This window comes from Stegodyphus dumicola, chromosome 6 (genome assembly GCF_044657685.1).
Source record: "Stegodyphus dumicola isolate Sdum_Otavi_A_Nest chromosome 6, ASM4465768v1".
In the NCBI taxonomy this organism is placed as follows: domain Eukaryota; kingdom Metazoa; phylum Arthropoda; class Arachnida; order Araneae; family Eresidae; genus Stegodyphus; species Stegodyphus dumicola.
The window spans coordinates 17,884,092-17,898,549 of record NC_140773.1 but is presented as its reverse complement, the minus strand read 5'-3'; the positions used below and the strand labels follow the sequence as shown (position 1 = coordinate 17,898,549).

The window sequence follows — 14,458 nt, the reverse complement described above, 5'->3', positions numbered from 1 at the left end:
CTTGAATGTTATTGAAACCTTATTATGTTGCATGTTTGTGGTATATTTTGAATGAAGGGAAAAGATTTGTAAGGGCTTGTGGCATGTGTTGGTTAGGAAGTACATTGCTTGTTTTATGGTTTAGACAGTAGAATGGTTAAATGTGGTAAGGTTAATTTGAAGTTTCTGTACGATTTGGAACAAAAGGGGAAAACAGCATTAATTGACTGGTGTGTAAATGAAGGTTTACTTAGTAGCCATTATAAGTGTCCTGTTTGTACAAAGGAAATGTGTACGGTCCAACATTCAAGGATACCAGCATTACAAAGGATATTTTTTACCCTTATTTTTGTGAATTTATGTGGCAATGCTGATATACAGATTCTAGTTCAGATAATTTTAGGAAGTTTTTGGATGCTGTTAAGGAATTTTGTTTTGACTGAAGGCAGAGAAATTTATAAATAAGATGAGTGGATATTTCCTTTATTTAGCGCGAAGATGAATTTCCTTTTTTATGTTATTTCATTTTTGATTTTTACAATGTAGTTTACTAAGATTATATATTTTTTGTTGGTAGCTCCTTTGACTTTTTAAGTTAAGTGAATATAGATTGATGTGTACATGGATAAAGTCAAGGGAGTGCATAGTGCCAAGTTTGTGCAATCCTCTGATGTTTTTTAAGTGAAAATAGGTCAATGTGTACATGGATACCGAGTTTGTGCAATTCTTTGACTTCTTATTTTGTCTTTGTGTAAAAGAAATAACAAGTCAAAGAATTGCACAAACTCGGTATCAATGTAATGCCCAAAATCGTCAATTTTCGCCAAGGGACACCGTAAGTATATTTTTATCCATTCTTATTGAACTTGGTATCGAAATGCTGTTTTTGATCATTTGATTATGCAAATATTTTAAATCTCAGAGCAATAATATAATAGGCTCTATTATTCCCTTAGCATCAGAAGTAAAATGATTACTATACAAAATATTAAATGTCTATTCCAATACTATAAAATCAAGGTCTTTGAAGTTCAAACTCTTTTTTTTTTTTTTTTTTTTTTTTCCCCCATAATTACTATATTAAAAAAAAAAAAAAAAAGGCAGCTTACTTTACTTAAGGCAAAAACAAGTATGCTGGAGTCCTCTTGAAAAATATCATTCAAACTATCTGTAAATAATTTGTCATCACGTCCCAAGGCTGAGACAGGTTTTAGATGCAAAGAATTTCTATAGAAAATAAAAGAATACATAAATTCATTTAAAATAAATGTTAAAAGTTTTGAAGCAAATGTGATTACATTAATATTTAACTAAATTCACACAAAAATACATTTAAGAAATTAAAAACAAAGCAAAGCTAAGAATAAAAACACAATGATAGGTGCAGGAACTGATTTCTTTTCCAATATTTTTATTTATTTATTTATTTTTTGTAAAAAAGGTTGTTTTATTCATTTGAAAGCAAAACTAATTCCACTTTTTTCAACTTATTTTCTTCAAGCATGCAGACAGAAAGCTATTGGGTCCAGTACACACATTAGTTTAGCTTTAAATTTGAAGGCATTTAAATAGATTAAGGTAGAATAAGATTAATCCATTCAGACAGATAATTAATCTGTCCATAATTTGTCAATAAAAAAATGAGGCATCTTCTGTTGAGTTGCAGCAACAAATTAGTATCAAATGAAGTAGGATTAAACTTGAATTAGTATCAACTGAAGCAAAATTTATTAGTAGACTACGACATCAAAATACAAATGAAGAAAGAAATTTTAGAAAAATATGAAATAAATATTTATTTACATTTTTCTCTTATCTATTAATGATATTTTTAAGAATTTCTAGCAAGTACCTTTTCCATTAAATTATATGAATGGAATACATCATGTAGCAATTTCATACTGCTGACACCTTTCCTACATTCTCTTGTCTAGCTTTCCCTTGAATTTAGTTATCAGTTAACTAGTTCTAAAGGCAATAAAAGTAATGACATATGTGATGTAATACTTTCAATTTTTAATCTTTGGATTATGGTAACTTGGCGATTTTTGGGCGAAAATTTGGCGACCAACCCTGATACAGCAACCTGCTAGTTTTTGTTTGGATGCCATTTTGTTTTCACGAAGTAAAGGCATTTTTTTTTGGTACTATTTGGTTTTGAGGGCCGTAAAAAAATTCCAGCGAAAATGTATGCGCGAAAGCGCCAAATCTAGCAAACACGCCCATTTAACAGCGTGCCAAATCTAGCGTACGCGCTGATTTCAGATTGCATAAGTTTATATAGTTCTATATTTCTTAACACGCCATTGAAATACTAGTTTCATTTTTAATTCCTTTTTTGATAACCTATGGATTTAATAATTTGGGAATTGCCCATGATGAAAAGTCTGCGATAGAATTATGGGTAAAGTGCAGAATCACCCACTGCTTGACGCGTTTTTAAGAATTGCAAATACTCGGTATCCATGTGCACATCGACTTATTTTCACTTTTAGGTGTGAAATTGGGAGAAAGTGCAGAATCGCAAACTGCTTGCCGCATTTTTAAGAATTGCACATACACTGTAACCATGTACATGTCGACTTATTTTCACTTAAAAAAAATCCCAGAATTGCACAAAAATGGCATTGCGCACACTCTTGACTTTATCCATGTACACTGCTAAAGTCCTAGCTAGTAACCTTTATCGCCTTACCAAAATGTCGCCAAACTACCTGTTACCATACTCCAAAAATTAGCCCTTTCAGTTAGTCATTTTAAATTTTAGAACTAAGAACAAATATGTTCAGTTTTACATAAAATCCTAGCTAATGCGTTTAAACAGTGCCCAAACTATAATATTTTCTCCAAGTTAGGAAAAGGTTTAAAACATATATAAGTAAATACAGTTTTTATGCATCAGAAGTTTTCAAAATTGATGTATTTTTTGAAATAATTCTGCAATGAGAAGGATGCTCAGATGTACCCCCTGCTACATGGTTGCATAAAATTTTGGGCTAAAGTGCAGAATCGCCCATTTATTTGTTTGGCGCTTTTTACAAGAGTAAGAATTGGATTTTTATCAATTTTCTTTGACTTTTTAAGTGAAAATAGGTTGATGTGTACCTGGATAAAGTCATGCACAATGCCATTTTTGTGCAATTCTGGGATTTTTTTAAAGTGAAAATAGGTCGATGTGTACATGGATACCGAGTATGTGCAATTCTTAAAAACGTGCCAAGCAGTGAGCGATTTTGCACTTTTCCCAAATTTTGTATGACAGAGATGTGGCGCTTTTGAAATTTCACAAGAATTAGGTAATATAATCAGAACTAAAGGTTCAGAAGGATTTAAACAACTCTGCTTTTGAGCTCATCGATCTAAAATTACGAGACAGCCTGCAACAGCAAAAATATATTTTACTTTGCTAATGCAGCTTCTGTAACTAATATGAACTGAAATTCAGTTTCAGTATCTACTGAAATTAATTCATGTGATACCAGTAACAAGCACACAAACACACATAAATTCATGCATATATATATAAGTTTGAATTTAACAAACATTCTCTATTCGTAAAAAGCATATAAGGTTATTGCATGCATACACGAGAAACTAATTAAATTATAAAGAAAATGAAAACATTTAAATTAGTAATCCAACAGTGCTACATATAAATAAAATATTGATATAATAATAGACAGCCCAGAATTCATTTGTGAGCTAGTGTAGTGGCTTATATTCGGAAGTAATTTATGAAAATAAATAAGCATTTAAAAAACAGCGATATTAAAACCGACAGCAGATACATCAAAAGGTATTTGTTTTACATTAATACATAAACTAAAAACATCACAATAGGTTACTAATATATAGCGAAACTAAAAATCTGTTTTAATAAACATAACATGAGAACTTGTTTCAATATATTAAGTTTAAGTAGCGGCATCTTATGCAAATTTTTATTTCCAATGAAAGTATGCGATGTTTAATGGTAAGGAATCGATTAAAAACATCCTAAGAATTTACGGTATAAACCTCACAAAATAAAATTTATATTCAACAGTGAAGGGTCGCTACTAACCCCTTGATGTTCCACATTATGGCAGGAACATCATTTGAATATGCCCTGTTAATTGATAAAACAAAAATAAAAACAGCACAAAAAGAATATTTTAAATACATTATATTAAGAATACTTAAACTCTTCAAAACAGAGATTTAAAGGTGTAAGTCACAAGTTTTCTGTTTTAGAGATAAGTTGAGGTGTTTTTACTCTACTTCTACTGCTCTCATGTATTAGAACCTCACGAATTTTATTACAAAATATCCATTTAGACATTTAAAAGGCCACAATTTTAATATTTTTACTTAAAATTTAAATTCATATGGTATTTAATATTGATATAGAATGTTTGAATTGTCAAATGATGTAAAACGAAACAATAATTAAGTAACATTACAAATGGCAATACCGCTGTCTCGTCTTTTTAACTTCTATTGCTTCATGTTTACACTTTGTCCTTGATTTTATGTGGTTTTTTGGAATTGGGTCGGACCTTCATTTTATTAACTTCATTTGGTTTTTCTTATTATAATAAATATTATTAAAAATAATTTTTATTGCTGTGCACAGAATTCAGTTACATGGTATGAATAAAATTTAGTGTTTTCAATCAGTAATTTACATTAAAAAATTTACATGTATTTGAAATGTTGACAGCATCTTTTGACAACCTAATCATTATTGGTTAGTTCAGAAAGATTGTTTACAATTAAAGCCCAGCCTGGAATGATGTAAACATATTGTTATCAGATTACTCTAGGAACTTTGAAAGGAAATAAGAATAGTTCCTGCCGAGTTCCGGTTTGTATAGCAGTGCTATATCTTTTATGAGTTAGGGAAACAAATCTTAATTAGATTTTAGATTCTAATTTTATTATTTTGAGAAGTTTTTGAAAATGCAAGACGTCAGTTCTTTAATAAAGAGCATAAAATTTTTGTTGTCATCCGAAATGAAACATCAGTTAAGGTTTGAACAAATAGTACCAAATATTATATGATTTTCATTAATTGTATACACTTTTGAAAGTGTTTCTTGGCTTATTGGCATGATATTGTATGAAAATTTATATGTAATTTTTTTTCTGCTCTCTCTGATTATATCAAACTCTATGAATTGTGTTAATCCTATTACTCTTAATGTTTAAAAAGTTTTTCTTTTAAAAAATATATCATTTTGAAAACCGTAAGTAAAATAACAGCAAGAAATAAGCTTTGCTATTTTATTTTTTCATTCAAATGCCTCATACAATTGAATATTTGTTTGATAGGTGTATTTATTTTCTTTGAAGAGAAAAATAATTTTATATCACATTCTGAAAAATAATGATAGGATTAAGAACGAGCGTTATCATGATCTAAGTTTCTTTTCCTTCCTTTATAAATGTAAATCTGTTGTATTAAGAGGGAAAAATAACAAAAATGTTGTCAGAATTAAAATGTTTCTTTATAAATAGAAAGATCCGACTGATGTGATAATTTTCATATCAGAAATCAGTATGTCATGTGCAGTTTTAAAAAATATTATTAATTGTTATTAAAATTTTCGAAGCCTTTTGAAACTTTCATCTGATTATATTAATGGTCTGGTTTTGTTTAACAGGCAATTAAATCTGAAAAATAAATCAAATAATTATTTCGTTATTATTACTAAATAAATAGTATATATTTATGTATCTTAAAATATGTTAACGATCTCATAATGATAAAAGTGCAGTTAATCTTTGGATTATGGTAACTTAACGATTTTTTGGCGAAAATTTGGCGGCCAACCCTGCTACAGCAACCTGCTAGTTTTTGTTTGGACGACATTTTGTTTTCACGAAGTAAAGGCATGTTTTTTTTTTTCTTTACTCAACATTTTTTTCAACAATCTGCTAGCCAAATTACACTTATGCTAGAACTTTTATGGAACAAAAGTGCTTAATCATGACGAAGATTAGGTGAGAAATTGGGAGAAAGTGCAGAATCGTCCACTGCTTGCCCCGTTTTTAAGAATTGCACATACACAGTATCATCCATGTACACATCGACTTATTTTCACTTAAAAAAAAATCCCAGAATTGCACAAAAATGGCATTGTGCACACTCTTGACTTTATCCATGTACACTGCTGAAGTCCTAGCTAGTAACCTTTATCGCCTTACCAAAATGTCACCAAACTATCTGTTACCATATTCCAAAGATTGTAAATTAAAAGACCATTTAAATTTAACGAGAGTGCAGCACTAGTTTGACATTGGCTCAACGTGGAAAGTTCTGTGCACTTTGAGGTTGGCAGTCATTATAGTGGCGTAGATCATAGCTCGTCTATCTAAAAGAACCCTTCAGTTGTAATTGAGGCTTTACTTCTATAAATTTCTTTTTCCTTAAGGTGATCACAGGTAGAAACATAAAATCTGGTCAGTGCAGAATGACATGAAGCTTGAAATGGGAGTCTCGGATGAGAAGTCTCAATTTGTACAGCCATCATCTTTGTAGCTAGTATGGGTAAAAATCTTTGTGAATAGCAATATAATTTGTGAATAACAATTAAATATCATTTCACTGAGTATTTGTAGCATAAAATTTGGTAGAAACACATAAAAGATGAGAAGTAAAATAAATGTATACAAGTCCTACTAGGTTTGAAGCTCACAATGGGAGAGAAAGCTGAGAAATTTGACAAAAAACATTGTAATCTTAAATAAAATAATGTAATGAAAATGTATACAAGTCACAGAAAATGTTCCATAGAATTTGTCTGTTTTCGAATTTGAAGCCTCTTAAGTAGTCAGTGGCAGTGACTTATCCCGCTCGGCTGTCGTACACTGTTCAAAGCAACATTAAAGTAAAATTAGCAGAGGCCAAGGATTACCATATGGCATCGTGATGTTTCTTACAATTTTGATCGAAAGTATGTGTGACACTAAGATATTCCGTGTTGATAAGTAACATATTCAAACTGTTATGAATTACCACCGAGTTTTGAACAAATCATGGTGCATTCAGAATGATACGCAAGCATTTATTTTGCAAACATTGTAAGATGTTCCTGTTTATTTTTGCAGCTGCTGCCCAGGCAGATACTGCATTAAAGCAACATTGGCCCTATTGACTGCAGGCATAAAATTATTTAAATATTGAGATTTAGACTTAAATTTCTTCCTAATTTTGGGTAAGGGCTCATAAAAGCTTTGCAAGCTTTATCAAGTTTGTAACTGATATAGGATTTGCAACTCAGTCTTTCATCTAAATAGACTTCCAAATATTTAATTTTCTTGCCATGTAATATGACATTTCCATTCATATTGATATCTGCCATGGTTTGACAATCAGTGTGCTTGCTTAAATAGACAACAGAAGATTTATCTGCATTTATTTTTAATTTCCAGATGTTGATCCAGTGATAAAGATGATTAATTGGCCAAATGATAAGACCATCAAATACTGGTAGCTTGCTTTGTGTTCCCAATCAATAGTCTAGCTGTATAGATTTCCCCATGTATAAAGTAAATACAAGTTTTCTTGCAAAAGCCTTTTATGATTTCCCCCCCCCCTTGTAGATAGCCTTCTTGTGTTATACAGTGTTCAATTACAAATAAATGCAGTTCTCATTTCATCAGAAAGCAAAAAATTATTATTTTGTGAAAGGAAGGGTCATTTCAAGAGCGAACCCCCCTTTTCCCATAATGAAGAGTAATCCATAATAATTTGCCTTCAAATTCCTGAGTTTTTCTATGAAAACTAGAATCAGTCTAAGACTGTAACATGTCTAAGCTTAAATTTCAAACTAATATGTTTCACTTTAGGTATTAAAAGATCATTGCATAGCTGTATTTTAGGCTTATGACAGTAATATAGTCAGATTAGTTATTAAGGCCTAAGTAAGATTCCAAAATATAAGCTATAAATATTATATTTAGAAAAACTGGTGTGTAACTTTCTGTGGTACATCCTTATTATAGTGACCTCCAAAGTGTAGCATGTACAGAGGTATTAGAACACATGGTGAGATTTTTTTATTATTATTATTTTTTTTATTAACATTTCAATTTCGGGGAGCCAGGGAGGCATAGGAGTGGGTATAAGGAAGTACCAACGAGGTGTAAGAACATCTGGCAAGATTTTGTATATTAAAATGTTTGAACATGAACATCTAGTTTTTCATGAAATAGCTACTTTTGTGACAATATAGTCACAGTCATTAAAATTTAAAATCATTAAAATTTTTCAAAGCATTAAATTTTTAGAAGTTTGCTATGCATAATGTTAAGGAGTTCGCTGTGCATAAAGTAACTATTTTGTATTATGCTGCTAAAATTAACTTTATTTTCTGCAGATTTGGCAAGATGATGGAACTTTCCCATAGTTTAATTTTGAATGAAGAGGCTCTTCAGCAAATACCAGAGCCTAAGCGACCTATATTCATCTTTGAATGGTTAAGATTTCTTGATAAAGTTCTAGTTGCTGCACAGAAGGTAAAAATCTATAATGTTTTTCATGTAGTTTAATGTAGATATTGTGGCTTTAATTATTTTTTATAGTTCTTTATTCTGAAATTATATCATATGAATATTTTGACTTGCTTATTTATGGAATTAATCATTTGTTAACATATTTAAATTTTAATTTTTTAAAGAAAGTTCAGTAATGGTGTAGTAATGCTATCTACCACTTTTAATTATTTATTTACTTTTTAAATGGTGCATTAAAATTAGTTGTTATTTTAATCGTTTATTTTCTTTGCCATTTTATCGCATGTTTAAATAACTGAATAAAGTCACCGGTAAAAGTATATTTTTACCAGTACCCCTTGGTAAAAATTGGCGGTACATGGATACTGAGTTTGTGCAGTTCTTTGAATTGTTATTTTAGCTTGTGTAGCGGCAATTTTTGTGCCAAAACTCGCAGCTACACAAAGGCAAAATAACAAGACTTGCACAAACTCAATATCCATGTACACATTGACCTATTTTTCACTTAAAAAAATCTCAGAATTGCACAAACTTGACATTGCACACTCCCTTGACTTTATCCATGTACACATCGACCTATTTTCACATAAAAAAAATTTAGAGAAATTGCACAAACTATGCATTGCTCATTCCCTTGACTTTGCCCATGTACACATCGATCTATTTTCACTTAAAAAGTCAAACGAGCAGCCAACAAAAAATATATAATTTTAATAAACTACATTTTAAATCAAACAATCGAATAACATAAAAAGGGAAATTCATCTTAAGCACTACACAAAGGAAATATCCACTTTACCTTATTTAGAAATTTGCCAGTCAAACAAAATTCCTTAACAGCATCCAGAAACTTAAAATTATCTGAACTAGAACCTGTATACTGGCGTCGCCACATAAGTTCACAAAGATAAGAGTCAAAACATCCTCCGTAGTGTTGATATCCTCTGACCGTTTGACCATACGTATTTCCTTCCTGCAAACTGGACACTTATAATGGTTACTAAGTAAATGTTTATTTACACACCAGTCAATCAATGCTCTTTACCCCTTTTGTTCCAAATTGTACAGAAACTTCAAATTAATCTTACCACATTCAGCAATTCTACCATCTAAACTACAAAACAGACAATGTACTTCTTAACCTACACCGTAAACCCTTGCAAATCTACCATCACGCAGCCAATTACCTCATAATTGGGCTTCCATAACATTCCACTACTCAGGTTACCATGTTTTTAATCAAATTTAGTTTTGTATATAGAACAAAAATAATGACTCAGAAGTAATACATGTTAAAACATGTAGCAAAAAAGAAAATAAGCTTTTCACTCAAGATTTTGTATATTAAATTGTAATTTGTATATTAAAATTAACTTAAATTTTTAAAAATAGAAGTCTTTTATAGCCCTTATTTTAGTTATCAGTAATGCGGCTGATCAGTGACAAAATGGTTAAAACCAGGAAAGGCTGGTAGTTTACTCCATATGTTCTATTCCTGGCAATTGAAAAGGTTGGATGAATGGCATTTTCATAAATAAGTACAGGCCAGTTTTCTTATAAAATTTTTTCATGAAAGTACTATTCACATGACTTATAGATCTACTGTACTAATCTAGTACATAATTCTCTGTTTATTAGTTTGCTTGTTTTTTATATACTTTTCTTTCTAAATTTCAATTAGGATTTAAATATTTTGAAATTCAATCATTAGCTCATTATTCTAACTCTTTGTTTTTCAGTCTGATATAAAAGGATGTCAGAAAAAATTAGTTGAACAGCTTTTTAAACAAATAAATGAATCACCTGGCCCTCCAACAAGAAAGCTCATTGGTCGTTGCCTTGCTACACTCTTCAATGTAGGAGATGCATCTCTTCTATTTGATACAATCAATAAGTGTAATGACATTGTTCGAAATAAGGATGATTCTCCTAGTTTTTTACCTGTGAAACTGTAAGTAATTGATTAATTATATTCAATAATGGAAAGTTTCAGTATTAAATTTGAACTTATACATACCATATTGTTACTATGACATTTAAAATTTTAATCCAGAAAACTGTACTGTCAAATAAGTCTTGAAGTTTATTTAAAATTGAAAATTGTTGCTAATGGCTTAAAAAAAAACTATTTTAGAAAAGAAAAACAATATGCTGAAACATTGAAGTAATGTGTAATTGTCTGGCTAGCTTCAGAATCTTTTCCATAACTTAAAATACTATGAATATTTTTAGATCTTTTTCTGCTTGCTAGAAATTTTTAAGTATGTACACAAGTTATTTTTCTGTGATATTTCTGGTGGTATATTATTATAATGAAATTTTTAAATATCAATGATAAATATAGTTATTTTTATGTTAAATTTTTAGTATATTATATAAATATAAATAATACAGTAGATTATGTAAAAAATATAATTTCATTTTGATAATTATTTGGAAGTATGAAAATCTTTTCAGTCCTGAGATTTGCATACTGAAACAGTTTTGACTATCATTGTAACATTAGTCAATGCTAAAGCTTTTAGTAACCATGAAACTGTACTAAAAATTCTAAATAAATATTTTGGCAGTAACAAATTATAGAACCTTGATTTTCTTCTGGGGGAGAAGAAATTACGTCTAGGGTAAATTTCATAGTTTCTGGGGTGGAATGAGGTATTTAAAAAATAAAAATCACGGTATATAACAGAAATTGCATAAAATTCTGGAACGATTTATACCAGAAATTTTCTGTCCATTATTTCCTCCTTTCATTTCAGCTGATATTTTGATTCTGTCAGGTCTTTTTAGCGGTTTCCCAGAAATGGCTTACATAATATTTAACAGTAAATTTTCTTTAAAAAATTTTCCATTTAAGGGATTGCCCTTAAATCTGAAATATGTTGTACAGTCAAAGATTTTGTTGTGGAAATACTGTTTATTGAGTTGAAATCTCATTCATTTTGGTACTAGTAAGCATAGCACAGCTCTGTCAACATATGCTATCATTAAAATTTATGACTGAATTTATATATGTAATAGACCATAAATTGAATCATTAATGATCAAAATGCTTTGTACTTTTTATAAAGAATTTGTAGAGAAAATTGACACTAAAGGAATAAATGAGAACACTTCCCCTCCCCTCTCAATTTATTGCTGGCTATTTTTTTCTTTTCATTATCTAAAACATGCTTTCTCATACACGAATATATTTCTGTTCATATGTCCATATCCATGGGCTGCTTCATTCAGATGAATATATTGTAGAACTAGTTCTATGTACATCTGTTGTAGTCTTTTTAATTGAAAGAAACAGTTGACTTAAATTTAGGTAGAAAGTTATTAGAAACTACTCTTATATACTCCCTCGTTTGGCGACAAATTTCTCGCCAAATATTTTTGGCGAGAAACTCCGCTTTGTCATATTACTATGTAAATTTTTTGTCTACATTTCGAACTTTAAGCCTGAAATGTCTCCAAAAACGCGGTTTTCGCTGGTGCAAAAACCACATTTTAAACACAGAATTTAAGCTAAAAATCTGAAACAAAAACAAAAAATTTAGATATCAAAAACGTAAAGTTTCTAACCAAAAATATTTGACAAGAATCCATGGACACAGAGAACAGAATTGCACAATTTATGCAGTGAAGGAATCTATAAACTGCACACACCTCACTTAAATAAATTAACATAATAGTAATAAATTTCAAATAATACCATGTACACAGCGTTCTGCTTAAACTTAAAAGAACATCTACGAATTGCACAATCTAGGCATTGCACACTAATCAACAAAATGAACTAAAATAAATTACAAATAATTCAGAAAACAACAATAATGACAGAAATAAATAAATAAATAAAAAAAAGGATGAACATAACATTCTACACAATAAGAACAATAAAACAAAATACACCTACCATGAATGAATGCTTCTTCGAACAGCAGAAATATCAATTTCAAACATCACCAAAAACAATTTCACCACAAATTTGTTGAAAGAATCTTCTCCCGTTTCTGAACAGCGATGGAAAAACATATAAACCACCAAATAAAACTTGAAACTGTATTTCCAATTATAAGCAGGCAATATAGCTATTACATTCCCTATCATATTTATATGACAGCCAGACTCACTATCCATAAAATTGATACTATCTTTCGCAAATAAATGTTCAAAACCTTCTCCTAAATCCTTGTAGAATTTCCAGCCACCCAAAAATATAGTTGTACCAGGCACGCAACTAAAATTTTGCCAACACATCTTTCATTGTATCATAAACCATTTCAAACCACCCACGTCATGAACCATCTAGCAACTAAAACCACTACAGCAAAATCCAAGTTTCCACGTAAAAAGGGTTGCCATAGAAAGCAACATCGCCCCCAAAACCATTACAGAGCATGTAATCGTGCCAAAACCCACATATCGCCACAGTTGGCCACTTGAGGGCATATATAAAAGTAGTACCAGTTATTATTATCCATTGCTAAACAAACAGAAAGTTGTTGCTGTTCCCTATTGCTAAATTCTATAGCATTGCTCTCAATTTAATGACAGATTTTTTTTTCTGTAATCACACTGAAATGCACACTGTGTTTATGGTTATATTCTTAAAGCTAACTGTATATTGTATATTGCAGATTGCATATTTTAAGATGTCAGTCTTTTTTTAAAGAAAACTTTTTTAACCTTTAAAAGATGGGTGGCCTAAGAATCGGCCAGAGCTACAGTGTCTCAAAAAGATGGCTGTGGCCGAAATATCAGCCAAAGAATTCCCTCCCCCATCCTTCAGGGTGCAGAGATAGTCATTGTCCGAATAACCTCCCTTGCCACTTATGCGAGTTGACCTTTGCGATGAACAGCAGAAAAGAGAACAAATTCTTTTATATTGTTCCCTAGTTTCTTATCTGAAAATTAACCAAGGCGACCTTCAGGAAAAGTTGCAAAAGAGTAGTAGTTTCCCTTTACAATGGCAGCTAAAATGGGGGGTGGGGGGAAATACATTTGGATTTCCCGTCTTTTTAAGTGAAACCTTTCCAAACTCCCCATCTCTTAAAGGTTAATAATGTTTTTAATACTTTACATAGTAGCTACTGTAAGTATCTTATATAGAATCAAAATTTACTCTGGACTGATTATTCTTATGCAGATTATCCATGTATTGCTCTCTAAAATGTTTTCGGATTAATCAGGGCCATCATAACTCGTGGGCCTACTTGGCCCTGTGCTTAGGGATCCCATACTATCCATTTACAATTAATTTCTGAGTAGTTGTTATTGGGACCCAGCACATTGGTTTGCCAAATGTCTCATAATGCTGTTAAGATACCACTGTAAATGAAAAACTCATGACATTTTAGAAGAAAGTTATAATTTTTGATGCTGTAAATCTTAATGCTAAGTTTTAAAATAAAGCATCAAGTTTTAGCTAGAAAAACAAATTTCTCCAAAGTTTTGTAATACAGGAAGATTCTGTCAGTGAAGATAGAGCATATCAGTCTTCACTGAAAATATTTCTAGTGCTTAGGATTTTGAAAATACAATTGAATAAAGACAAAAGTACTGAAGCCTAAAAAAAATGTATCTTATTAAGGCACTTTACTGCAGTAACCTGAGCAGCCAGTATAAGAATCCATTGGGACACTGGAATGTAATCTTCTGTTGCAGTCACCAGCAATCAGTATGAGACTCCAAAGAAAAATAGAGATGAGGGTGAATGGGGAATGTGTCTGTGTTAGGGTACTAAAATGTGTAGGTAGGAAAATGGATTGGATTGGATTATTCAATTATGGCAAAGTACACAAGGGCTATCTGCCTAAAGGGAAGGATGCCTTCGTGGAGGACTTTCTAAGGGAAACTGGCTTGTATACAGGTTACATATGGGGAAAACCATGAAAACGCCCATGCAGCCAGCCCATTCGCAGGATGTGAACCTCAGACCGAACTACCAGTGTTCAGTGTCTTTACCGCTCGGCCGCTGGTGGGCCAGGTA

General features: G+C 31.0%; 2 protein-coding genes across 7 annotated transcripts in view; one reads left to right on the top strand and one right to left on the bottom strand.

Moving 5' to 3' along the window:
* Positions 1-4,213, bottom strand: part of LOC118190087 (uncharacterized) — a 39,210-nt gene extending 34,997 nt beyond the window's left edge. The window contains exons 1-2 of the mRNA XM_035360804.2: positions 4,043-4,213; positions 1,089-1,206 (exon numbers count right to left, since the gene is read on the bottom strand). Coding sequence (XP_035216695.2) covers positions 1,089-1,206; positions 4,043-4,143 — 219 coding nt within the window. The 5' untranslated portion in view covers positions 4,144-4,213. The remainder of the gene's footprint in view (positions 1-1,088; positions 1,207-4,042) is intronic.
* Positions 4,214-4,445: 232 nt separating this feature from the next.
* LOC118190182 (HEAT repeat-containing protein 5B) overlaps positions 4,446-14,458 on the top strand; it is a 104,714-nt gene continuing 94,701 nt past the window's right edge. For 4 of the 6 annotated variants that reach the window (XM_035360961.2, XM_035360891.2, XM_085818147.1 and 1 more), the window contains exons 1-3: positions 4,868-4,991; positions 8,343-8,481; positions 10,218-10,429. In XM_035360961.2, coding sequence (XP_035216852.1) covers positions 4,921-4,991; positions 8,343-8,481; positions 10,218-10,429 — 422 coding nt within the window. In that variant the 5' untranslated portion in view covers positions 4,868-4,920. Of the gene's footprint in view, positions 4,609-4,709; positions 4,826-4,867; positions 4,992-8,342; positions 8,482-10,217; positions 10,430-14,458 lie in introns of those variants that run through there. The other 2 variants (XM_085818148.1, XM_085818149.1) reach the window with 2 other exon arrangements.